We start from the raw sequence: 27,368 nt of genomic DNA, 5'->3' as shown, positions 1-27,368 counted from the left end.
GAGTTATTTTTAAAGTTTATGTGCAGTAGTTAAAAATGGTAAAAAATTTAAGAAGGAACATTTAGAGACTAAAATCTCTTAGAAATGATTATAACATTCCTCTTTAGAACATTTGGCTTACTCAGCATTTTAGAACTCCCATTTGAATCCTTTCTGATTGTTGTGTGTAGCCAGCAGAGCTGATTAACAGTTGAACCCTCTTTCCCCTGTCCACCCCGTATCTTTCTACCTGAACACGATGTAGGGGCTCATTTGTTTTACTCCTGTTTACACAAATAGAAACAGAGACATCTATAATAAAAGACAAATATCCATATTTATTACATTAATAAAAGACTAACATCTTTGCATTGCCTTTTTCATAACTTAAATGACCTTTTGAGTATCATTATAAACCAACAGCTGCTCACACACTCAACATGTCCAAATAATATTGTTTATCACGAACTAGACAGTAGGACACCCTTTCAGCTGACTCCTCTGTCCTTTCAGTATCATCCCTGCTACTTTCAACCTTTTCTTTTTGGATTCTGTCAACCACATATTTCAGACACACTTTGATTCTTCCTATCTGAAGATATTGAATCAGCTACCTTCCATGGTGTCCAGGTTCCGTTTAGTGGATATTAGAGTCTAAATAAGGGCTGGAAAATTGTATTCCTAAAGTCATAAACTCTTACTGATTTTTCTAATTTACCCTGGTATCAGCTTCTACTTTTATTACAGTATATGATTTTATCAACCAATAACATTTTCCTTTATATCTTCTAACTTTCTAAAAACTTCATAGGCTAGTTTGGCATATACATAATAGGTGCTTATTATGTTGAGTGAGCTCTCTAGAAAAAAGTGAGTCAATTGTTTTTGCAGCAAAGACACCTATGTAAAATGATGTACCTGGACATCGTTTGATGGCAGTTGCTGACTACAGTCAAGGAGAGGTAGGGTAATGTTGGCCAGCTGCCTGGGGAAACTGACTTGCACCAGAGGCAGTGATGAGGGTCTCTTGGCAAAGGTGTCTGTCCTTTTTTCTGGCACTCTGCTTCTCTTGACGCTCTTTCCTGTATTAAGGCGAGAGTTTACTCTCTTCTGTATATAACTACTGTAAGAGTCCTGTGCCGTTAAGTTTTGAGTTTAAACTCCAAGGGAGGACTTGAACAGGGCTTCAAGGTACCCTTCCAGTAAGGTGCCCCCCTGTTGGGCAGGCAGAGCTCTCAGGCCCCCCTGAAGGTGGCTCAGCAGTCTAAGGCTGGCTGGCTGCCTATGGGCCAGGTGGCCATTCCCTGTTTGCTCAGCGATGACAGAAATGTGGTCCTATGTGTAGGGTCATGCACATGTGGCCCAGTATGTCAACCTAGACCTCCCAGTTCCAGAACTGCATATCCACATTAGAAATGACTGGCTAGAGTGGGAAATCATGCAGTCCCATTATACTCTTTACTAGTCTGAGTAGATTGCCTTCCATCCTCCCAAACTGTGAAGCTAAAATCTGGGTGTTACCGAACTGTCAATTATTATAGGAATGTGTAATGATATTTCAAAGTACAAAGAACACTATCCCTCAGAAATGGGAACTACCTCAAAATTTTATGACACCAACTTAGGATCAGAATAATTAGAGAAGTCTCAATTCAAATCAGTACAGATATACAATATGGGGAAGAGATATTAACTTATTAGACTTATTAGCTCTTCTAAAACGAATATATAAGAAAGATTAAGTTTTGGTATCTTATTTGGCTGAAAGTAAAAGGAATTCTGAATGCCTGTTTTGATGATGAACAAAAAGGCCCCAAACAGGTAAAACCTGAAATACCACTGGAAGCAATACATATATGTCTTAGACGTCTTTCAGGCTGAGTCCACGATAAAAGTCACCCTGCAAGCAGCTAGAATTCTTTCAAAGCTGGCTCCATTCTTGGATTAGGATGCTTCATTCCTCTTTGACCCAACAGATCTTGCCATTTTCTCCAAGCCGTACAGTTCCACTGGCCACCAGCTGGAGGGCTGAGGGAAATATTTTATGTTCTGCTAATTTTACTCTTTCAGATAGAGTTTCAACAGTGTCACCCCTCTTCACCGGAACAGCTTCTTGTAAAATAATTTGTCCAGCATCTACATCTTCCTGGAAAAGAAAAGTGAGAAAGTTTTGAACATTACTTCTGCCAAGTACAATTTACATTAAATACTAATAAGATTTTGGTAGAAAGAGACATACTCACAGCTACAAAGTGCACGGTGCACCCAGTGACGGTGACCCCGGCATCCAGGACTTGTTCATGGGCATTTGAACCCTTAAATGAAGGGAGCAAGGATGGGTGAATGTTGAGCATTTTCCCTGGAAATTAATTAAAACATAGTGGTCAGAATTTAAAAACCCTATGTATTCTGTCAAAGGAACATACACTTTCCTGTCTAGAATCAGGAGTCAATAGAAGCAAGGTTTTTCTAGGATGGGTGTTTTCTTTGTCAAAGACAGAAATGAGGAAAAGTGAAATACACGTTCTCATCCAAGGAGGCCCTGGGAGCAGCAGGTTTCTGCCTTGCACAGCTGAAGACACACCAAGGGGCTTCTGAACAGGCGCCTGCACTGACTCAAAGCTGGATGGGAGGGGTTCTAATCTGGATCATAGGGCTCTTGAAGAAAATTCAGCTTGTCCCTGGCACATAATATTAGAAAGACAGGAGGTTCCTGCGTAGTGTCTATGTGCTTGATTTCTAACCATGAAGTGGCATGTTCACATGTGACTAATCCACAGATGCCGGATTAGTCAGTCTGTGTGCCTTACGTCACCAAAAGCATTGCCTGTGGTATATTACACCACAAGTGCTCTAACTATATTCACTTAAGAAAACAAACTCTCCGAAGAGGAACTACATTTATTGACCAAATATGTGCACAAAAAAGCACCACAGGAAGCAGTCAAAACTTCTGTGGGAAAGGCATTAACAGCAGACACTATGTTATCTGGCAACAATGCCTTCCTTTCCATCTTCTGGCAATGGTTCACAGTTCCTCAGAAGAGGAACTCTATTTTGGGATACAGAGAGTCACCTTCCTTTGCTTCTAAACAAGTAAAAAAAGTCTCTTCCCAATATTTATCCAGAAGATGAAATAATATGTTTGCAGTAATGTGAAACCAACCTAAGCTACATTAGAAACCGTAATTACAGCAGGCCAAAGAAAACTGATAGAAACAGCAGGATAATAAATCATTATTCTTTGGGCTAAGGGCAAAGGAAATTCAGTTATGATGTGTGTCAAAATAAACCGTCACAGTAAATACCATGACTGGGATTGTCTGGAAAGTTCACCACCCTATAGCCCATTTTCAGTCAATTCCTCAATGTAGTATAAACTATTTTTGCTTACCATTCCATTTTCTGACAAAGGGGCCAGATAAAATTCTCATGAATCCTGCAAGACAGACTATGTCTGTGGAGAACTCTTCAAGGACTTGGTCTACTGTAGTGTCAAATGCTACACGATTTTTATATAATTTATGATTAATTACCTAGAATAGAAAAAGATGAGTACAATCCATTTCCAACAAATTACCAAAAATAATTTAAAACTCAACCTTTATATAGACTATACTTCACCTCCTTCTGAAGATACACGTGATGTCAAGAATTAAGGAATGGACAGGATGAATATAAAGGCAAGCCCAGCACCCGCCCCAAATCCAGGCATCCAAAGAACACTTGGGGGCAGATTATGAGTGTAAATAATCTTGAAAGGTACTTTTCAAAGTAACTTACTCTGGTGGGAATTCCGGCTCTTTCTGCTTTATCTAAGCCAGACACTGCAGCTGTGTTGGAGATCACAACAACAATGTGTGCAGAGCTACTTGGCTCCCTAGTGCTGTCTATGAGAGCTTGGAGGTTTGATCCTGAAAAAGGGAGAAAAGCACAGGTGAGTGAACACTTCTTTAAAACGTTTATACCATTTTGAATAGGGAATGGTCAAGATTTTTGAATAAAAATGTCTTAGAAAAGATTGGCAAAATATGTGAGGCTTTAAAATTCCGTTCCTCTTAGAATAATGGATTAGTATCTTACAAAAACATAGGCACTCCTGGTTCAAGGATACGTAATTGCTCCTGCAAAATAATATGATTTAGCATACCAGCAGAAACAGTATAACATGATTTTAAAACTGATTGATGAGGAATAAGCTGCTTAATTAAGCAAAAAAATCAACCCTCTGAAGAAGAATAAACCACTATGACCCTTATAGTAGTTTCTTTGCTTTACCATCAACTTGGGTCTGAAGTATATTGAAACCTTAAAATAGACTTGTAAAGCAATTATACTTCTGGGAAAGTTAACCTAAAGAAATAACCAGGTATGCACTTACAAACTTAATGTATATTTAAAAGAATGTTCATAGCAATGTTACTTAAAACAGTGGATGGAATTCCCTGGCCGTCCAGTGGTTAGGACTCTGCTCTCACTGCTGAGGGCCTGGGTTCAATCCCTGGTCAGGGAACTGAGATCCCACAAGCTGCATGGCATGGTGCAAATAAAAAAAATAAAAAATAAAAGGAAAAAAGAATCATACTATATCCATCCATATGAGAGAATACAATGCTCTTAGGACTTTACCCCGCTGTCCGCAGAGTCAAACACAAATTTTGTACTGTTACTATTAACAATTTAAAAAAGCCTCAACTGTCCTAAGACTTTTCATCTACAAAGCTATGATTCAAAAGAAGTTGGAATTTCCATTCTGTCGTTTCTAGCTTCTCTCTCTTCAACCATCTTCCCCACACCCTCTACTTTTCCTTTAGAAGCTGCTTCAAATGCCTGAGAAAGTGGAAAGATTGAGGATGTAGAAAAGATAACACTCCTTAATGGTACCTAGCCCCAGTACTGAGAGTGTTCTCACAGTCGGAAGGAGGTTTTTTTTTGGGGGGGGGTGTGGGTGGGAGAAAAGGAAGAGCATTTCTACAGCTCTGTAGTAAAGAGGAAGCCACATCTCACCTGTCCCAGATATTAAGACAGCTACTCTTGCCTTTTTTGGTTGAACAGAGACATGATGTTTCAGGGTGCCATTCTCCAACACTGATCTATTTATTTGCATGGTTTCAATCAGATGCTTGACTTTCACACGAGGAGAACCTTTGTTTCAAACACACCCAATAAATAAAAAAAGAACAACTGTGAATTAACAGTAACATGGAAAGAGAAGTGTTCTATAAAAACTTTAGAGTACTGTATTTTATTCTGAAAATAAGATATGCAAGGACTAAAATAATACGTTTGCTTTACTTATCGTCACTCATTCATACAAACTTCCTGATGGTGAACATATATAACTGCCCACTTCAACTAAAAGGTACAGCACTATATCTAAACATAAAGTGGATATGTTACTGCCTGCCAGTGTTCTGTCTCCCCTTTCCCGCAAGTCTTGCATCCACAATAGTGCTATGACCTCTTGGCTTCAAGGGGAGGCATGTGACCCAAGCAAGGCTATTCAAAGACTTGATATAGGATGTTGAGAAAGAGAGGGCCTCTCTTACTGCAATGTGAGTTGAAGGATGTGGGCTCAAGACATCTTTCCGGTATTTGGAGAGCCTGCCTGAAAGTGAAAGCCACACAATAAAGGGATGAAAGGCAGATACAGACAAAATTAACAAGCCTTGACATCTCTGTTAGAGAAACTGAGTTGGTTTTCTGTCAATCTGCCAATTTCTAGTACTGCTAACAGAGTTCTAAGTCATACACAGTACTGGTCAGGGTGCTTGCTCACTACTCCTTGAATTGAGCTGAACCACAAAGCAGAGCCTGAGACAAGGTCTTACATGCGAGGTGATTACTTTGGGAAGTGATCCTAGGGAACCAGAATGAGGATGGGCAAGAGCCAATATAAGAGTGTGTTATTAAACTGGTCACCACTGTGGGCAACTGGGGCTTGATTCCACTGAGACCCTCAAAGGAGCCATGTAGACTGTGCCTCAGAACCGCTCCCTTCTTCTGTCCCTAAAGTGGGCATTTATTCACTAGTTCTCACCACGCTGGTCAAGGGCTGTCCTGCAGGGTGTAGTTGTGCATATGTGACTGCTACACAGAGGTGTCAGAGCCCTGCGGCAGGAATGAAGAGATGCATGGTATTACTGGCATGGGTGTTTTCATGTTACAGCTGCGTAAAGATAGTTGCCTATCAATGGCTTGAAACAGAGCAACTAAATAAGGAACAGTTACCTTCAGGACATGCAACCACTCTGCCGATCGCCCAGGCTTCTTCCTTGTGCTGCTGAATATCCTGCAGAATCTGCTGTGTCAGATCCTTTGATACCACGAGGGTAGCCCCAATCCCACAGTTAAATGTTCTGGCCATCTCTTCTTCAGAGAGGTGTCCTTCCTGCTGTAACCACGAGAAGATCCTGGGGATCCTCCAGGTCTGGGCATCTGAAAACAGGCAAGAGTTGTTCAATTAACCTATTATTGACACAAAGTATAGAAGTATGTACATATACAAACCTATGGCAATTAAAACCAGCACTGCTATTTTATAGAGGGTAAAACTATAAACGGGCCTTTCAGAAGTTTTTTTGGGATCCATTTGTACCTCAGGCATTAAGAACACTTTTCTTATCACACTTGGCCAGTATTCACGATTGAGTGAAGTTTTGTGCTGCGTTAACTAACTAGAGTCTTAGAAATCCCCTAATGAATTAGATGCTCTAATGGCTGAATTCCAGTAAAGGTCGGCATACTACCCTTTTGTGAATGTGAAAAAAAAAAAAAATCTAGATTTAGGTGTAAGAACCTATCCTCTAATACAACAAAAATCTCTAATAAAAAATTTTAGGTAATACCTATATAGACACACACATAAAATTCTTTTTTTTTTTTTGGCCCTGCTGCATGGGCTTGCAGGATCTTAGTTCCCTGACCAGGGACTGAAACCGGCCATTGCAGTGAAACCACTGAGCCCTAACCACTGGACCACCAGGGAATTCCTAACCAATAAGTTTCCTGAAACAGCAATCTTCACTCATTGTCTCTGTATCTCTGCCATCACCCCCCCCCCCGCCACTCCAATATATGGGGGGTGGTATCCTCACCAAGCTGCTTTTTGACACTGCTAACCAGTGTCATGTTGAAATCCTTGCTCGGAGTTGATACTTTTACATGGTTTACTGCCTGATTTTGACTATTCTTTTTTTAGAAATTCTACCTCTGCCAAACTTTAAGGTGGGTGGAATATTGAGGAACAACCTTTTGGTCCCTCCTATTCTCTCTGTGATTAACTATTACTGTCTGCATATAAGTACCCAACTTAACTTCTGCTCACAAAAACACTACAATAAATACTTCAAAGATGTAAAACACTGTATTTCCACTTCCTATTCCAAATCTACTCACCTACTAAACTAGAAACTTGGGACTTCTTTTTTCCTTCTAAGCACAAAATGATTCTCCAATCTGTTTCCCTTCTCTATGCCTTGGTTCAGGTCTCCTTTATCCCCTGCACAGACTATTTAATAACTACCACTTCCCTTCCCAGCATGTTCCTGATTCCATCTTGATAGAGCTTGAGCTTACTGACCCCCTTGGAGAATCTGCTTAAAGAATTTCATCTAAGTCAATTACACGAGGACTTTATGCCTTATAAACACGGCTAATGAAGCGAGAAAAGGTGGAAAAGGGTCAGTCCTATTTTTTCCCCAAGAAGCCCCAATGATTTAAGAATTTTCTAGGTAGGGACTTCCCTGGTGGTCCAGTGGCTAAGACTCTGCACTCCCAATGCAGGGCGCCCGGGTTTGATCCCTTGTCAGGGAACTAGATCCCACATGCCAAAACTAAGAGTTCGAATGCCAAAACTAAAGATTCCGCATGCCACAACTAAAAAGATCCTGCATGCCAAAACTAAGACCTGGCACAGCCAAATAAATAAACATAATATTAAAAAAAAGAATTTTCCACATAATCATATGTGTACTAACTACCCATAAAGTTTCCTTCCACAATGTATTTTTTCTCATAACAGTTTTCTGAGCAAACGTTCTTTTTAGCAATCTTACCTAAATCCACCCCAAATTTCTGAGGCAGGACTCTGGGGATGTTTTCTAGCAATCCCCCACCGGTAATATGTGCAAAGGCCTTAACATGTCCTGAACGCAGGACAGGTAACAGTGAATGGCTGTAGATTCTGGTTGGAGTTAGAAGTAAATCACCTGTATATTAGGAAGATGAGACAAAAACTTAGTCTATGAATATAAAACCAAAATATATGCAGTTTGTTCCATTCTAACTTTAAGTAATGAAAGCCTAACCCAACTAAGTGGTTGCTCAGACATTCCCAAGCAGGAGAGTTTAAATGTGAGTATGTTTACCTAAGGCCTGGCCACCACAGCCATCAGGTGCTGGAGAGGAGTACTGAAGAGAAGATTTCGCTACAATTTTCCTCACAAGGCTAAATCCATTGCTGTGAAGACCAGATGAAGCTATTCCAATAACAGCGTCCCCTTCAGTGATTCTTTCCAGGTGAGGGAGTTTCTGATCCCGCTCCACTGCACCAACGGCAAAACCGGCTAGATCATACTCTCCAGGAGGGTACATGTCAGGCATTTCTGCCGTTTCACCTCCTGGCAGAAAGAGAAAACAAGAGCAAAGAAATCACCGAATACTTATAAACCTGTGTAGGAAGTAGTGACACCAGCTACTCTTCATATGAACAATTAAACAAAAGCTGTATTCCGCAAACATCTAAGCATGATTTCAGGGGAAAGAGCGCGAATTTCCACAAAGGGTGAGTATAGCCTCCAAACATCATTATTTTTACGGGATGAATACTCAGTTGAATATAACACCATTTCTCTAGCAGTTAGTTTCAGAAATGCTTTCACCTATATTTGATCTTTACAATCACTCTATGTTCCAATAATGATACAGGCTTAGAGAAGTGATTTAATCAGACCTGCCTAACTCTAAATGCCCTGGCCTAAAAAATATGTCATAGTTCATATTACCACCATACTGTGTAAAGACAGGGTCTAGGCAGGCAGATCCGAATTAGGAACTGTTCTCAAAGATGGCTGAAAGGCAAGTTTGGCTTTGGGGACATACCTGGTCCACAGAAATGGTAATATAAAATAGGTAGTTTTGTTCCTTGGTCAACCTACAAATTAATTGTGTTCAAAATTCTCATGTATGTATTTAATATTTCTGTAAACCTTGGGTACATTTTATTCTTAGTGTCATTTCTGTGGGAAAATAAGGCTTAAGTTAAGACTCAGAAAGCCAAGACCCGATCTGCCTCTGCTGCAGGGCCATAAGGAGGAAACAGCCCCCTACCCTGTCTGTCCAGGAGGCCACTGAGAGAGATGGGAGTGAAATGGTGGCTAAGGATCAGGGAGAAGATAAGGCCTAGGCAATGGTGGAGTATGAGTCTCAGTCTGGGGACCAAGCCTTGAGGGGAGGGTTCGAGGGCACAAAGGTCTAAGTTGTCCTTAGGTGGTATCATCTATATTTTACTTGCCTCGTCTTGTGACACATAGTTTGTCTCGTTAGGTATACTGGTAACCGATCATGTTTGTACATAGGGCTGAAATACATAAGAAGGTGTGATGTGTGATTAAAATGGATGATCATACCGAGGAGAGCACATCCGGCTTTTTTACAAGCTTTAGCGATTCCAGCAACAACAGCTTCAGTTGTACTGGGGTCAAGTTTTCCACAGGAAAAGTAATCGAGGAAAAAGAGGGGCTCCGCTCCTTGTGCCAGAATATCATTTACACACATCGCAACCAAATCTTGACCAATGGTTTCATGTTTATGGCACTGCTGGGCAATCTACAGAAGAATATAAACATCCACATAAGAGAATAAGCTCCAAACTATATCTTGTCAATTATCAGTGGAGGCTAACAATATTACTGACTTTTGGCTAGGTGCTCTGAACACCTAAAGACAAAAGAACACTAAGTTCCGATAAGCTACTTGGTCCGAAAGTATTCCCTTTTCTCCCCTAAGATAACCCTTCTATCTGGATATAGTCTCACCAACACTGTGTTATTAGAAACACGTAGCTATTGTAGCCAACTGTATGATTACTTGGTGTGGTTCTCTTTAGTGCATATATGTCAAGAAGGGAAAGATATGTATTTTATTTGTTTATTTATTTATGGCTGCATTGGGTCTTCGTTGCTGCACGTGGGCTGTTGTGGCGAGCGGGGGCTACTCTTCGTCATGCCGCGCGGGCTTCTCACTGCAGTGGCTTCTCTTGTTGCGGAGCACGGGCTCTAGGCGTGCGGGCTTCAGTAGTTGTGCCACGCGGGCTCAGTAGTTGTGGCTCGCGTGCTCTAGAGTGCAGGCTCAGGAGCTGTGGCTCACAGGCTTAGCTGCTCTGCGGCATGTGGGATCTTCCCGGACCAGGGCTTGAACCCTTGTCCCCTGCATTGGCAGGCAGATTCTTAACCACTGCACCACCAGGGAAGTCCCGAAAGATATGTATTTGATACACAGTAAATTCTTTCACATCTTTCATAAAAGGCCTTTACTCACATAAGTGTCTGATTACCTTCAGTTTAGTTCCAACGCCGTCTGTTCCACAGGCCAGAAGAGGATCGTTGAAACCGGCTGCTTTCAAATCAAAAAGACCAGCAAAACCTCCAAGATCAACATCACAGCCTGTTGGAGAGAAAATTAATTACTTGCTGCATTTCAACAGCAAAGAGTTGATCAAGAAAGCAGATATTAAAGGGGTATACATATCCTTTTGAGTTTAAGATCATGGGTAAGAAATGCTTTTAGAGTTAGAGATAAGAAAGCCGAACACTATGAGTTTGGCTTAAACAGGGCAAGACTTACAGCAACTTGGCATTAATCTGGAACATTTTCCTCAGTAAACTACAAAGCACAAATCAATACACAATGTTTGTCACAGTTAATGAACTAGCAAAGGACAGGCCCTGACTTACCTGGTCTGGAGGTGGCTTTTGCTAAAGGCTTAATTTTCTTGACCAGCATATTTCCAGCTGCAATATCTACCCCAGAGTCCTTGTAAGTCAGGCCCCTAAAGAGTTTAAAAAAACAAAGACATCACCTAAATGCCAGGGAAGAATTATTTTAACCTTAAAATATTATTTAAAGCAGAAGATATCACTAGTGATTTTCATATCCCCCAATATGCTGGGCCATATCCAGAGATTTTGATTTAGCTGGTCTAGGGCAGGTCCTAGGAATTGAAATGTGTTTAAACAACCTCCTCAGTTGATCATCACTATTTGGAACTTCACTATTTGTAACTACCTCTCTAACTTAACTATTTCTTCCAGAAGTACTTGTCACAGGCAGTTAAATATACCAATACTGGGCCGTAATATTTCTCTGTTCAATTTTGGTATGGGAAGGAAAGGAGTGCCAAAACGGAGTCAAAAAAGTGAAAATTAAGATTATAAGGACTCTACAAAGAAATCCCTCAATAATGAAACTGAGCCCTTACTGCAATAATAGAGAACTGTATATTTCCTTATAACTAAAGACAGTAAGAAATAAGATTTAAAAAACTCTAAAAAAAGCAAAACCAGGTAATGATATTCAGTGCATCATTTCCATCTATAATAGTGCCAACAAGTTGGAACAGTACATTTAGAGATCAAGTTTATAAATGGCAATGTGACTTCATTAGTCTTGCCTTACAAAAATGACAACTCTGGATTAGTGGGATTCAGGGATACGTGAAGAAATATGTCAAGTTTTATTAGAAGCAAGGTGCCAGGGTACAGACTTGAGAGAAATGTGGCAGTTAACTCCAATAAAGTTAGCAGTCTGGGGTCATGCTTATATAGGAAACGAAGTTCTACTGGTTAAAAACAACTCTTTTGTCAGGTAGCAATTGGCACTGTAGCCTCTCATCTTCTTCATCTTTGAAGAATCAGATGAGTATTAAGATTTCAAGTCACTTGAAATAGGTCATTTCAATAGAATCTAGTCATTTTAAAATAAAAAATAAAATTTTAGCATGGTATTTTAATGTTCAAAAAAAAATTCCATTATTTAACCTTAAAAAATTTGCCTATCAGTAACAATGTAACTTGAATTAAGTTGCTAAAAATTTCTCATTTTGTCCTAAAACACATTTATTTCTCATAGATGAACTCAATGAGCAATAGTAATTGTGATGAGATCAAAATACCCACATTTGCAGTTAATAGTTCATTGATTTTACAAAGGAATAGTTAGTTGTATATGACAATAAATGAATCAATAAAGGGTTACAAAATACATTTCAGTAATAATATAAATGCAGTGACCAAATGAGATGGCCAAAATTTATAGTACAATCAAATAAAGTTGCAAAGTTAGACAACCAATATTTTCATCCTGAATTCTTTGACAAAATCATGAACTAAGATAAATACAACAGGGATTTCCCTGGTGGAACAGTGGTTAAGAATCTGCCTGCCAATGCAGGGACACAGGTTCGTGCCCTGGACCAGGAAGATCCCACATGCGTGGAGCAGCTAAACCCGGGCGCCACAGCTACTGAACCTGTGCTCTAGAGCCTGAGAGCCACAACTGCTAAGCCCGCGTGCCACAACTACTGAAGCCTGTGCACCTAGAGCCCGTTCTCTGTAACAAGAAGCCTGCGCACCACAACAAAGAATAGCCCCTACTCGCCACAACTAGAGAAAGCCCACGTGCAGCAATGAAGACTCAATGAAGCCAAAAGTAAATAAGTAAATAAATATATTAAAAAAAGATAAATACAACAGTAATATATAAATATATGATAACTCAAGGAAAAAAAACCCTTCCCCCTTCTTTACTGATGAATAATTGACAACTGATTGCATATATCTAAAACGTACAATGAGAAAAAATCTTTCAACAGCACTGATCTTATTGAGCTTTTCAAACATGAGCTACCATGAAGTTTTTTCCATTTCATTTGAATATTGCTGTAACTAGTAGTTTCAATTCAAACTAAATGCAAATCAAAATCAGATCAGTCGGGCTTCCCTGGTGGCACAGTGGTTAAGAATCTGCCTGCCGATGCAGGGGACACGGGTTCGAGCCCTGGTCTGGGAAGATACCACATGCCACGGAACACCTAAGCCCATGAGCCACAACTACTAAGCCTGCACTCTAGAACCCGCGAGCCACAACTGCTGAAGCCTGCACACCTACAGCCTGTGCTCCGCAGCAAGAGAAGCCACCGCAATGAGAAGCCCGAGCACCGCAACGAAGAGTAGCCCCACTCACCACAACTAGAGAAAGCCCACACCAGCAACGAAGACCCAACACAGCCAAAAATAAAATAAATAAATAATTTATATATATATAAAAAAATTAGATCAGTCTCTTAGAGTTAAGAATACAGAATGACTTAGTACAGGGTTAATGGAGTTTTCTACATCACCATTTATGCCAGTTCTGAAGCTGTGCTATAATCACCTTGGTCAGAAGTTTACCTGGGCTGCTGGAGGAAAGCTATGGCACGATAGCCAATGTCCTTCCTATAAATGGCCCCCTCAAACTTTATAGCAGCTAGTCCTTTCTTGGCTTCTTCAAGGGCTGAGATGAGATTTTCCCGGATGGCCGTTACTGTAAGGACCCTACCCCCGTTAGTCACCACTTTGCCATCTTTTAGGGCAGTGCCTGCTTGGAACACCTCTAGTCCTAAAGCTTGAGCCTCAGGAAACCCTGTAAGAGAGCATATTTGACATATCAATTGCAGTAATAATATTCTACACTGTGGCTTATAATTTCCAGAAGTTTTTTTTTTAAATAAAATCTTTATTTCACTTAAATGAATCTTCACAAGAATTCTATCAGAAAGGAATTAATGTAATATTATAGTAAATACAGCCTTTCTCCTAAGAACAGTCTGTTCTGCTCTAGGGTGATAACTGTATTACTAAAACCTTGTGTTATCATAAATCTCATGTAAGAATGATTATTTCAATAAGGAAGGGAAAAAAAAGAAGCTAAGCCCTGAAAAGTTTGAAACTAGAAGCATAAAGTTATTTTCTCCTGAAAAGTTAAAAAAAAAAAATTAACAAAACCTAAACATCATGAATAAATCCTGCATTTTTTTTTTTTTTTTTTTTTGCGGTACGCGGGCCTCTCACTGTTAGGGCCTCTCCCGTTGCGGAGCACAGGCTCTGGACGCGCAGGCTCAGCGGCCATGGCTCATGGGCGCAGCCGCTCCATGGCATGTGGGATCTTCCCGGATGGGGGCACGAAGCCATGTCCCCTGCATTGGCAGGCGGATTCTTATCCACTGTGCCAGCAGGGAAGTCCCCCCCCAAAAAACTTTCATATCCCTAGTTTGTCCTTTTCCATTTCTCTTTTAGCACCATATTTGGTAATCTGTTAATACACATCTTCCCTAGGTGTTTTTTTGTTTTTGCTGTATCAAATTTTCTTTAAAACATTTTTTTTATTGTACTTGTTTATAATATCGTGTCTTCTCTAGGTGTTTTTATTTTTTCAAAATATTTATATATTATTTATTTATTTTGGCTGCTCTGGGTCTTAGTTGTGGCATGCAGGTTCTTAGTTGCGGCACACGTGCGGGATCTAGTTCCCTGACCAGGGATCGAACCTGGGCCCCCTGTATTGGGAGCGCAGTCTTACCCACTGGACCACCAGGGAGGTCCCTCCAGGTGTTTTTATAACATAGGGGCGTTCAGTCACAGGTACTCAAGTATGTGGCGGTATCAGTAACACCCAATATTGGGGTGTCAGAAATAACTATGACACCTGTCACCCCAATCTTAGGAAAATTTCAACAATACAAAAGATCTTGATTCTATCCCTTCCCTTTCTTCATTTTAAAAGGCAATCAGCTCCTAACTGCCCAGCTGCCATGTATGGGATGCACAGGGCAATGGACTTACTGTCTGGGTAAGACAGTAAATAGGGTGTTTGTATCAAACACAGTATTGGGGTATTAAGGGAGGCCAAATGACAGCCTGCTAGGGATTTTAAAGGTCTGGTGTTGGCCTTATCGTGCTGGAACTTATTTAGCATTTTAAAACACTGCTTTATCTAACATCATTTAACTAGATGCCTCACCTCCTATAAGGAGAAACAGAAGAGAAGGCTATACTTCTGAAACTTTTAATTCTGCCATCAAAGTGACCATGGGGTGCACTGCAAACTGGGGGGTTAATTTGTGATCATTCAGAGATCAAGCCCTGAAATTTTCTCCTTGATGTAATTTATATTAAAGTTCCTCCAACTCTCATACATTCCTATTATCTTCCTGGCTCTTGGAGGATGGATGAGAAAAGCAGCACTGGGTGATTCTCTGGAAACTTAGCTAGGCCCACTTAAGTCTTCGCTGTGCAGGAAGAGAAACGGACGGCAGTTCTTTAAATACAGTAATTTTGGATATCTGGACACCCGTATCCAACAAGCAACATGCTTATGTTAGAAACCCCTAAAAGGTTACTGATGTCTCTAAACCCTTAAAAGGAACACAACATTGAATGGGACAAAGGCCTACTGTGGTACTGGTCACTTATCACATTGCAATCCAACCTTTTGTTCTCTGATATTCACCTGTTATCTCTACACCTTTGGTGTAGTCTCCTGGATAACCTTTACTTGCCATGACCACAGTTACGGCAGTGCGGTTGTCAAGCCAAACAGGCAGAGATGTGCAGAGCAGGCCATCTAAGGTAGACTGAATCACTTCATAAAGGTCACTTTTAAGAAGTGGGAGGATCACCTGGAAAAACATAATCAACATGGCAACTGAGAGAAATTTCAGTTGTCCTTAGACATTTTATTCACTGGGATACCAGAACTTGCATATGTTTCTCAAAGGTAATTATTTCAAGGCTGATAAATCCTAAGATTAAAACAGCACACATATTCTACAAAGTAACACTTTATATTATTATCTTTATTACTTACTTGGCACTCTGGATCACCAAAACGGCAATTAAACTCCAGAACTTTTGGGCCATCCTTGGTCAGCATTATACCAGCATAGAGGATACCTTCGTTAAAAAATGGGAAAAAAAAAATCTATAATGAAGACACTGTATTGTGACTATGAAAATCAGAATATAAACTTATAGTACTGAAAGTTTTGGAATGGCCGTAACAAATGTTATAACAGTGGTCAATTAAAAAAAGAAAATGGTGGGCTTCCCTGGTGGCACTGTGGTTAAGAATCCACCTGCCAGTGCAGGGGACACGGGTTCGAGCCCTGCTGGGAAGATCCCACAGGCCGCGGAGCAACTAAGCCCATGTACCACATCTACCGAGCCTGTGCTCTAGAGCCCGTGAGCCACAACTACTGAGCCCACGTGCCACAACTACTGAAGCCTGGGCACCTAGAGCCCGAGCTCCACAACAAGAAAAGCCACCGCAATGAGAAGCCCGCGCACTGCAACGAAGAGTAGCCCGTGCTTGCAGCAACTAGAGAAAGCCGTGTGCAGCAACAAAGACCCAATGTGGCCAAAAATAAATAATAATAAATAAATTTATAAAAAAAGAAAATGGTGCAAACTTACTTTATAAATAATGTCCACAATGACATCAATATGCTTACCTGTGTATGGCACACCCTCCTGCTGCATGCCATCCACTGTCTTCTGAAGAATAGTATTTTTAATTTTTAGCAACAAATCCTTAGAAACCTAGGGAACATAGAGACTTATTTAAATGTAACTGGTATTTAACTGAAAAAGTCCTCGCCCACACTGAGGCTCCTTTGTATACTTATAGTATATTCTATGCATACCTCATTAGCCTATAAATTGAGAATCTAGAGTTCATAAATTAATTGTAGAAATTATTGCACATGCATGCTGCAACTAAGAGTCCACATGCTGCAACTGAGACCCAGTGCAGCCAAAATAAATAAACAATTTTTTTTAAGTAAAAAATATATATAAATAAAATCACTTTTACCAAATGGTAGTTTTAATACACAAAGTCTAAAGTAAACCCTGTTTGGTTTTTAATCTTTTACTTAAGAAAAATGTCTAACAGGCACCATATTATTAGCACAAACAATTAGAACTATCAGCAGTGGAAGGAAATGGGTGAGTTTCTGAAGTGCTAATCTAGTTATGATATGCTCAATGCATATTTTTCATAAACACTGTCAAGGAATTGTTTGGAAACATGCTCTATCCATTATGAAGTAGAAAGACTAGAAGAACAAATGGTAGTCTGACCTGGTTCTCAATTCACCATACCCACTCTTACTGAGCACTTGTGTATAGGGCCCTGGATATCCAAAGATGAATAAGGAGGGGCTAGAAGGGTCTGTTCAATCGATACTTAAGTTAGTTCCTCAAAGGCTTTTAGGAAAGGTTAGTTTTAGAGTGAGACCAGAAGAGACACTTTTCATGTAACAGGAAAACCAATTTGCTGATCAGTACTATCATTTACAGAAAAAAACCAAAGTGTCTAAGAGCTCTTTGAGAAGACCAAAAAATGACTACTGAACTTCAGCTGAGCCTCTGTGAAGTACCTGAGGTGCTGGACAATAGGCTCCCATTCCCCCTGTGTTGGGGCCCTGATCTCCCTCCAGCAATCGCTTATGGTCCTGTGCTGGGGGCATAGGGGCCACAGTCTTTCCATCAGTGAAGCACAGACACTGTAGAGAAAACAAACGGTCCACTTAACCTTAAATGCCAAAAAGTAAAAAAATAATTTAATAAGGAGAACTATATGTACCTTAACTCTAATTAGAGGAGAAGTTTTCTTTTTTAAAGTAAAATGATTTAAAACATAAATAACCCTAAGTTTCCTAGATAGAGAATCAAAAGATCCTGTATACTCTGTTCTGAAGGATCTGTAATTTTTGAGCTAGGTTGGGGGGGGGGCGCTACTCTCAAAGTAAAAAATTTCAACCTTTCCCCTGTTTAAATAATGGGTGATATAAATCCAATTTGCCTACTGCTACACCGAGGATGATGTAAGTCCAATTTGCCTACTGCTACACTGGGGATGATTAAAAGAAGATAAATTCTTCGGACTTCCCTGGCGGTGCAGTGGTTAAGAATCTGCCTGCCAATGCAGGGGACACGGGTTCGAACCCTGTTCTGGGAAGATCCCACATGCTGCGGAGAAAACTAAGCCCATGTGGCACAACTACTGAGCCTGTGCTCCAGAGCCTGTGAGCCACAACTGAGCCTGAGAACCACAATCACTGAGGCCATGTGCCACAACTACCGAAGACTGCACACCTAGAGCCCGTGCTCTGCAACAAGAGAAGCCACCGCAATGAGAAGCCCGCGCACTGCAACAAAGAGTAGCCCCGCAGCTCTCAGCAACTAGAAAAAGCCCGCGCAGCAACAGACCCAACGCAGCCAAAAATAAATAAGCTTATATATTTAAAAAAAAGAAGATAAATTCTTTTTTCATTTGTATCTGAAATACTAAACGTATACAAATTCCTGTGTAACTGCTCAGTTTATGCTCTTGGATGAAGCGACCAGAGTAAACCAAGCCTTTTTTGGGATCATAGGTCAGATAACACAGCTTATACTCTGTAAAAGTCCAAAAGATGAATATACATACAGACACCTCTTCTCCTTCAAGAAGTTCTTCAATGACAGTTGTTTCTCCAGCTTCTCCAAAAGCTTTATCCTTATTGTCGATAAAAACAAAACAAAGAGAAATAAATTATAAGCTTTTATTATTTACTTAATTGGCTGTTGTCATTTTGCACCATTTGTATTATGAACCAACGCACTAGTATTATAATTTCTCTTTCTCTCTCTGAAAGCTGCAAAGGAACATATATGAATGTTTCCTATTTTTATTTTATTTATTTATTTGTGGCTGCATTGGGTCTTCATTGGTGCACACAGGCTTTTCTCTGGTTGCCCCGAGTGGGGGCTACTCTTCATTGTGGTGCGCGGGCTTCAGTAGTTGTGGCTCGCGGGCTCTAGAGCGCAGGCTCGGTAGTTGTGGTGCGCGGGCTTAGTTGCTCTGCGGCATGTGAGATCTTCCCAGACCAGGGCTCGAACCCGTGTCCCCTGCACTGGCAGTTGGATTCTTAACCACTGTGCACAAGGGAAGCCCGAAAGTTTCCTATTGTCAGAGTTGCAATGATGTAGAGTTAGCACTGGTACAGATGAGATGAACACATCATTTAAACTCTTCCGGGGATCCAGCTTTCCAGTTTCAAATAAGGTTAACAGAAAAACAGATGTGTTCATCATTACCATTTAACTCTTATTTCTGACTTATAATTATGTTTGCTTACAATAATTATACTAATGTCTGTGAAAACAGATTTCCACAAGGGGGAGAAACCCACAACAACCAAGAAGGATCATAAAAAGCTAAGTATATTAATTCATTGCTTCACTTTTCTTAGACCTGAGACACAAAGGATAAATACTTTTTTTGTCCTCATGGATTGTTGAGTATTTATTTATATGTTCTGTAGTCTGAGGACTTTCTACCTTTCAGAGCAGACAACAAAGGATGCTAAACAGAACTTACTTGCAAAGAACAGAATCATAGTTTAGCCATCAGTGTAGATGTGTAATAACCCTTTTATAGAGATGGATTATAATACATAGTACTATGAAAAATAACTGTTTGCTATATGTTTTCCTTGCCTTGAGGAATATTTGTAAGCTTAACAGTATTTATTTATCCAGTGTGACTAGAAAATTATAAACTTTTTAAGAGGGATCAACTTACCTGCATAATCTCCTGTACAGCTTTGCAGGCCTCTTCTTTGCTCTTTGCGACAACTACCCCTTTCCCAGCTGCAAGACCACTGGCCTTCACAACCAAAGCAGGGAAGTCTGCACTGTGAAGACAGAGTAAATTTCAATATCCAATAAATCTTTAAGATTCAAAAGTTTAAAATGCTTTGGCATTGTGTAATAATATGCTATAGCAACAACTGAAAAGCAGAAAAAAAAAAAACTGCTAACACCATTTTGATGTACTTCCTGCCAGGATTTTTTTTCCTATGTATTCCTTTATAGTTGTGGTCATATGGTACATACAGTTTTGCTTTTCTCACTTATCATGAGATCATATAAGCAAAATCTTTGGGGGAAAACAGCACTTGCATAGCATGAATATGGAATGACCTTTTAAGATACAATACAAAGTAATGAATCATGCTTTCCTTCAAGTAAAAGATGTAGCTGTATAAGACCAATATAAGCATGGATACACAGATCATTTCTCCAAGTACACATAAGAAACTGTTGTTGGTAGTTTCTTCTGTTGAGTAGAACTGGAGATCTAGAAGGAGACTTACCCAAAGTAAGTAACAAAATTGTTACTTGGAAGGTATCTGGCTACTAGGAAATAATAAAATTCAATGTAGGATGAAGAAAAAACAAAGAATGAAACTGACCCAACTAAAAAGAAAACATACCAGGTAAAAAGGAAAAGTGTCAACAAAAATAGGGGGCAAAGGCATGTATCTACCAACATTCATTTATTGCTCAATGTTCTCCATATAATAGAGAACAGGATGTTTAATTTTAAGATTTAGGATTGAACAGTGGTGGCAGAAGGCCAAGTGATGATTCCTCACTCTAGTTAATTATTGATGAAAAAAATCACTATCCTTTATGTGGTAAGATGCCACTGTGTCAATTTGGCTAAGAGGGAACACCTATACAACCAAATGTATCCTTTTCCCCTAGAAACTATTCAGCAACAAACATTAAAAAATTTATCTTAAAAAAAAAATTATCTTTCTGCAAGACCGCAAGAGTAAATCCCATTTTATTTTGATGTTGGAAAAAGGCAGTCTACATCCTATGAGTTTTCCCCTAGAATTATCTTACTATAAACTCGTAATATAAAAGTGACCCGTATATTCAAATATCATATAACAAGTGCCCTTCACAGGCTATCTTCTATTTACCTCATAATGAAGCAGCAGGCTTCTTCAGCTTTGGTGAAAGCTCTCCACTGTGCAGTTGGGATTCCATGTCGGTCCATAAACTCTTTGGCAAATCTCTTGCTGGACTCTAACTGAGCTGCTTCTGCTGTAGGGCCAAAGCACCGCACTCCTGCAGATGTCAGGCTCCCAACAATTCCTAGGGATGGAAACAAGCAGCTGTAGCCCAGCTCTCTGCAGGGCCTTTTCATTCTGAAGAATTAGGATCAGGCTAAATATACATTGAAATGAGGCAAATGGCAGAGAATAACTACGTTTTTCATGTTTTATATAGGATATAAACAAAATGCTACTGACACATGATTCAAATCCAACAAAAATCATGTGTGATATTCAAATATATGGATTATTAAATAGACACCAGAATAGAGCAGAATAAAAACAAAATATTTCCTACAGCTGCAAATTTGATCTCTCATTCAAATTTAGTCTTATTATTCATACTACTGATGCTTGGGGGGGGGGAAATCCTAGAATCCATAAATTTCAAGAGGGTGAAAGCTTTTTCAGTGTATTATATTAGAAATCCTCATCTGTAAAATGTATTAGATGAGATGATCTCCAAGCTCCTGTTAGCACGGTGTATACCATAATAATAAACAGAAATGAACTTTACCAGCAGCCAGAGGTGCCTCTGGTCCAACAACTACAAATTCAATTTTCTCATCTTTGCAGAACTGTGCAAGGGCAGTGTGATCACTGATTGAGATGTCTGTGAAAAGAAAAAAGAAACAAACCCACCTTGTTTATAAAAACATTCTTTAAGTTAACTGTCTATCTGAAATGCAAGTACTATACTTTGGTATGCCTATTAATTGTTGATTTTCTTTTACTGGTACAGATGAGTTTCACCATGAGAAATTCAGAGCACAGTACATCAGGCTAACCAACAAAGCTCAGTTCTCTGCTTTGTTATCACTACAGTGATAGCAGAGAACTGAGTAAGTTTTCCAAGAGCTATACTTTCTTGACTATGGTGTTCATGTTGCCAGTGTTGATTGTAAACAAAAAAGTGTACCAGAGAATATACTCAGAAACTGGTCTTTTAAATGTCATTCATTCAAGATTTACTGAGAACTGCTATATGCCAGATACCGTCCTAGTCACCAGGTTAAGATGTAAACACAAACTGGGTCCCTATATTTAAGATGCTTATATTTCACTGTGGGAATGTTGAGTTATAAATATCCAAGCAAAATAATACAAAGTGTGAACAATTAGGCAAATCTGATGTGAGGTAAACTGGGAGGCTATTTCTGATTAAGCCAGAAAGGGTCTCTGTGCAAAGACGTTTAAGCTAAGAACTGAAGGATGACTTTTAAGACCTAGCTCACTTCTCCAATGTACAAGCCTGGTAAATTTTCTTTCTTGATGGGAGTTCTAAGTAGTAGTAGGATCAACCATATATTAATCATGAGTAGGCTCTATAGGCGCTCTTCTGCTTCACTGTTATTTGGGCCACCATTCTTAAGCTGGCTGAAGTCTCTGTACATATGTGGTATTTGTGATGTGTAGGGGATAAGTGCAGAAAAGGCAGAGTTCTCAATCTACAGGAACTGCCTGAGTGGGATAAGGATGGAGTACCACGCACTCTGGGTTAGTAGCTGCAAACACAACTGGGCTGAACAGAGCCAACTACCTCAGCACAGCAAAGGGTGGCAAGAGGAAGATGACACACCTAACCTGTCACTACAAGTGATAGCAGCCTCATGACAATATTGGGAGATTTTCATGGGCTGGTCTGTATAACATCAATTGCATCTAGATAAAATGTGCCATTTCTTTAAAAAAAAAAAAACACAATACCTCACTCCTAGAGTTAAGATCCCAGGGAAGCGGATATTTTCTTATCTTTTTCTTATTATTTTTGCTCCTATGTACACAATTATCTTCTCCCAGTTGGTACCTTGCTGGGTCTATGTTCTCTCCATAAATATTATGTGCCACGTAGGGTACTAGGCACATTGCACACAGTGCAAAATAAGACAGGAGACACGGGACTTCCCTGGTGGTACAGTGGTTAAGAATCTCCCTGCCAATGCAGGGGACACTGGTTTGAGCCCTGGTCCTAGAAGATCCCACATGCCGCGGAGCAACTAAGCCCGTGCGCCACAACTGCTGAGCCTGTGCTCTAGAGCCCGTGAGCCACAACTACTGAAGCCTGCGCACCTAGAGCCTGCGCTCTCCAACAAGGAAGTCACCGCAATGAGAAGGCCATTCACCGCAACGAAGTGTAGACCCCGCTCGCCACAACGAGAGAAAGCCCACACGCAGCAATGAAGACCCATCGCTGCCAAAAATAAATAAATAAATTTATTTAAAAAAAAGACATGCGACTTCCTTGCCCTCATGCAGTTTACATTCTAGAGCTTATGTTCTAGGAGGGAAATGAAGATAGGAGACAGACAAAAGTAAAAGAAGATACAGATAATAGTTCATGATTGAAAACAAATGAATTGGGGGGTGAACATGCTTTACTTAGAAACTTTAGGAAAGTCCTCTTTGAGATGGTAACATAAGTTGAGACCTGAATGATGAAGAGCCATTCATGCTGGGAGTGAGAACAAAGTCCAAGGCAGCTCTGTTGGGGATACTGGCAGGACTGCAGGGATAGGGCACAGTGAAAAGAAAACAAGGGCTATAAAAGATCAGCCTGGAAAGGCCGGCAGAGGCCAGATCACAGAGGGTTTCGTAAGGACAGGAGTTTGAGTTTTATGCTGACTACTATGAGAAGTCACTGAAGAATTTAATGCAGCATAAGAATCAATCATCTTTTCCTATTTACCAGTGGAAGAGATGAAGGCTGAGATCTATTATGGAGTAAGAATTGCCAGAACTTACATTTAATAGCACTGCTCAATTTTGCATTCCCCAAAATACACACCAAAACACCTTTAACCTATATTAGGCATTTTGTAACTTTTTCAGTGGACGTGTTTTGTAAGGTTTAAAATAATCTAAGGTAAGAAAATGATACACTCTGAACAACAGGATACCTTAAATTACAACATATGGCAAGTATTCAAATTACCACATAAATTTCTGGGTTAAAAAAAGCATTCAAATCTGAACAGCAATTGACCTTTATAAAGAAGAGATGTGAGTGACAGTTTTATCATTTACAATCGTTCACTTTTACTTCAAAAAAATGATTACCAGTGTTCGAAATCTTTTCAGAGCAGGCAGTGCCTGCATTTCCTGGGGTAACTAACACTTGTTTGACATGATTAGACTGTGCAAGTTTCCAGGCCAGAGTATGTTCCCTTCCTCCATTGCCAATTACAAGTACTCGGGCTGCCATTGCTCAGTCTGCAAAGCAGGAATTCAGCAGGAAAATGAAAGCTGCAGAAAGAAAACCACAGTTGATAGTTTAGAATACATATACTTTAGAAACCACGATTTCTAAATATGATTTAAGTAGTTATTTGTAATCATACAAATAACATTTTATCCCAGCAATTTATTTGTGAAAAACTAGGATTCATAATTTGAGAAATATGACTGTGTACTCTTAAGGATTAGAGCAGTACTTTAAAGCTCCTTATTGCATTAAAGCAAAATCTATGAACAATCACCCTTCTTTGGGCTTCACTTTTATTTATTTATTTTGGCCGTGCTGGGTCTTAGCTGCGGCATGTGGGATCTTTGTTGCGGCATGCGGAATCTTTTAGTTGCAGCATGCAGACTGCTAGCTGCGGCATGCATGCGGGATCCAGCTACCCGGACCAGGGATTGAACCCTGGCCCCCTGCATTGGGAGGGCAGACTCCCACCCACTGGGACACCAGGGAAGTCCCTGGGCTTCACTTTTAGAAGATTTAAAAATCATCAAATCTCAGTTAAAAATGAAAATGTTTTAACTTTAGACGCCAAATTGAAAATAACTGTTTTTAAACCTTTAGTCTTATAAATAATAGACTTTAAAGTTACAATAAATTCAAAGAAATGTTTAAGACTAGAGCCCATAAAGGGTCAAATAGTAAATATTTTCTGAGGGCCATATGGTCTGTGTTGCAATTACTGAACTCTGCCACTGTAGTATGAAAGCTGCCTTGGACAAGAGACAAATGTGGCCTGGCTATGTCCAGTAAAAACATAAATAGGCAGTTGGCTGTAGGTCATAGTTTGCCTACTTCTGCTCTAAGTAACAGGAAGCTATCAGAGGTTTATAAAGCATAACTGTGGCTGTGTTTCCATAAAACTGTATTTATGGACACTGCAATTTGAATTTTGTATAACTGTCATGTGTCACAGAAACATCACTTTTCCTTTTCTTCCCACAAACATTTAACAATGTAAAAACTATTCTTATTTGGTGGACTGTACAAAAACAGGTAGTAGGAAGGATTGGCACAAGAGCAGTAGTTTGCTGACCCCTATTTAAGAAGTTAGTGCAATATGCCAGAAAATTGGTAGAGAAGGCAAAAATCAAATTTGAACACGTCTTGCTTAGTTCTGGCATTTGATCCTGGGCAGGATAGGCAACTATCTCTCAAGCTAACAGTGTGACCCTGGTTAAGTTCTTACTACCTGCAATTCAATTTCTTCACATCTTAAAAGGTGGAATTAAGAGAATTTGTCTTATGAGGCCTAGTAAGAACTGAAATGACATTTATAAACAATTAGTACAATTTCTTACACTCAGCAGTAGTAAATGCTAACCTGCTATATTTTATTTATTACTTTTGCCAAATTGATGCTTTAGGGAGAGAAAGAAATTCTAACAAGAAAAAAAAAAGCCAAAGGAATGAATAACTTGTCACATTCATTTACTAATTTTCAGAAGACATGTAATTATGTAGAAGGCAAACTGATAACAGGAAAAACTGAAATCAGTTACTTCTCGTGAGATGCTAGCATTACATGTTTAAAGAAAAATATAATTTGCTAATATAAAGAAGATTTTTTGAGCACTAACTTCGTGCCAGATGCTATTCTAAATGCTTTTCACGAATTACTTCACTTAATCTTAAGAATTCTGTGAGGCAGATAGGATTACCATGCCCGCTTTGCAGATAAATAAGTAAGGCTCAGTTAGGTTATGTAACTTGCTGCAGGTCACATAGATAAGTGGGGATGTAGCCTGGATTCCAACGGAACCAATTTTGCTTCAGATACTCTAACACTTGAAAATATGAGGAAGAAAAAAATTACTAAATTATCATCTCGGAGAAAAACACTATTTTAGCTTACTGGAAAAGACTTGCTGCGTGTATCGACATATCTGAAATGAACGTATCTTTAAATTTAGAGAAAACATTTATGTTTAGTTTGAATAAGAGGGTCAGTGAAGGGAAATTATCCTGATTACTGCCGCGGATCTCTGAAATAGGATTAGGACTCAGCCTGAGGGAATCTACACCCAGGAGTGGCTAGGAGGCCGCCAGCCAGAGTTGCCTAGGTTTGAGTTAAGGAGTTAAGACTTCCTAGCTGGGATACCTTGAGGGACTTAACCTTCTTGGGCCTCAGTCATCTAAATGGGTAACACGAGGAGAATTAGAGAGCCAGGAAAAGCCATTTCAAAGGACTTGGTGAATTGGGACTTCCCTGGCGGTCCAGTGGTTAAGACTCTGCGCTTCCACTGCAGGGGGCCTGGATTCCATCCCTAGTCAGGGAACTTAGATACTGCATGCTGTGCAGCATTGCCAAAAAAAAGAAAACAAAACAAAACACAAAGGACTTGGTGAATAAAATAAGGTGGAAACCAACTACAAAATGGGACTAAGTAATCTGCTAGAGACAAAGGATGCAAAATAAGAAAATATGCAATTTAGGTGCATGACCTAAAAAACCTAAGAAAAGCAGAGAGATGCAAAAAGGCCCTGACATCTTACAAAGCAGAGAAAGTGATAGATCCAATGTAAACCTCAGTTAAAACTGAAAAGCACATGGCCAACCCTCACCCACTGCGATTAAAAATAAGAGGACAATCCCTACCGCCAAACCAGTTCCTACAGTTTCATCCAATTCCTGATAGTAATCCTCAAACCAAACCATAAAAGTACTTTCCTGAAAAGCGGAGGAAACTTACCCACGGACCCAAGGCTGTCTGGGCGCTCGCACTTAGACCCTCGATGCGCGCTCTGAGCCCACTCTCCCGCCGCGCGCCGGAAGTCGGCCGATGGGATCCGGCGCGCACGCCCCCCGCCCACCCGCCCCGCCCCCGGCTGGCTTCGCTTCCCCATTGGTCGGTGTGGCCAGTGGGCCCCACCGCGAGGTAATCAAGAGTGATTCCCTCCCGCTCTCGGGCGCGGCCTGAACCTCCCCCAGAGTAAAGCTCCCAAGCCCTAGCGAGTTTACAATGTAACACTGTAGTGTCAGGTGCCACGTAACGTCTCTTCGCTTCTTCCAGAGCCTCCTGAGCTCTGAGGAGGGGGAGCACCAAAATGCTTAACCTATGTTCAGCTAATTGTGTGTTGCTCACGAGTCAGGACGGACCAGCTACCGTGCAAAAGTCTCGTGACACGCCTGGCTCCTGACGAGATTAAAATGCA

The 27,368-nt window shown here is 40.2% G+C and overlaps 1 protein-coding gene across 3 annotated transcripts; it reads right to left on the bottom strand.

Annotated features, from left to right (window-relative positions):
* Positions 1 to 315: 315 nt before the first annotated feature.
* On the bottom strand, positions 316 to 26,977 carry GART (phosphoribosylglycinamide formyltransferase, phosphoribosylglycinamide synthetase, phosphoribosylaminoimidazole synthetase). Of its 3 annotated transcripts, XM_029215099.1 has the most exons (22): positions 26,906 to 26,977; positions 24,032 to 24,217; positions 21,492 to 21,587; positions 20,840 to 21,014; positions 19,648 to 19,759; positions 18,511 to 18,579; positions 17,459 to 17,584; positions 16,529 to 16,616; positions 15,886 to 15,971; positions 15,529 to 15,697; positions 13,431 to 13,662; positions 10,935 to 11,029; positions 10,535 to 10,644; positions 9,609 to 9,807; positions 8,349 to 8,600; positions 8,037 to 8,189; positions 6,211 to 6,417; positions 4,987 to 5,124; positions 3,763 to 3,893; positions 3,374 to 3,515; positions 2,223 to 2,338; positions 316 to 2,125 (listed from the first exon to the last, which is right to left on the bottom strand). In XM_029215099.1, the coding sequence occupies exons 2-22, from the start codon at positions 24,174 to 24,176 to the stop codon at positions 1,934 to 1,936; spliced, it is 3,033 nt and encodes a 1,010-aa protein (XP_029070932.1). In that variant the 5' UTR covers positions 24,177 to 24,217; positions 26,906 to 26,977; the 3' UTR covers positions 316 to 1,933. The 3 variants fall into 3 exon arrangements, with proteins under 3 accessions (XP_029070932.1, XP_029070933.1, XP_029070934.1); XM_029215100.1 differs by lacking the exon at positions 18,511 to 18,579; XM_029215101.1 differs by lacking the exons at positions 19,648 to 19,759; positions 20,840 to 21,014; positions 21,492 to 21,587; positions 24,032 to 24,217; positions 26,906 to 26,977 and having other exon boundaries at positions 18,517 to 18,525.
* Positions 26,978 to 27,368: the final 391 nt, after the last annotated feature.

Source organism: Monodon monoceros, unplaced genomic scaffold (assembly GCF_005190385.1).
Source record: "Monodon monoceros isolate NGI ecotype Baffin Bay Population unplaced genomic scaffold, NGI_Narwhal_1 Super_Scaffold_11, whole genome shotgun sequence".
NCBI classification, from domain to species: domain Eukaryota; kingdom Metazoa; phylum Chordata; class Mammalia; order Artiodactyla; family Monodontidae; genus Monodon; species Monodon monoceros.
This window is presented reverse-complemented; position numbering and strand designations above follow the sequence as displayed.

What these genes read in the sequence shown, in the direction of transcription:
- GART (XM_029215099.1), bottom strand. Translation starts at nt 24,176, where the DNA reads ATGGCAGCCCGAGTACTTGTAATTGGCAATGGAGGAAGGGAACATACT. An exon ending in AGCCGGATGTGCTCTCCTCG is followed by an intron (nt 8,601 to 9,608) that starts GTATGATCATCC and finishes TCTTTCTGCCAG; the next exon opens with GAGGTGAAACGGCAGAAATG. An exon ending in GAAATTTGGGGTGGATTTAG is followed by an intron (nt 6,418 to 8,036) that starts GTAAGATTGCTA and finishes GCCTGTTTTCAG; the next exon opens with ATGCCCAGACCTGGAGGATC.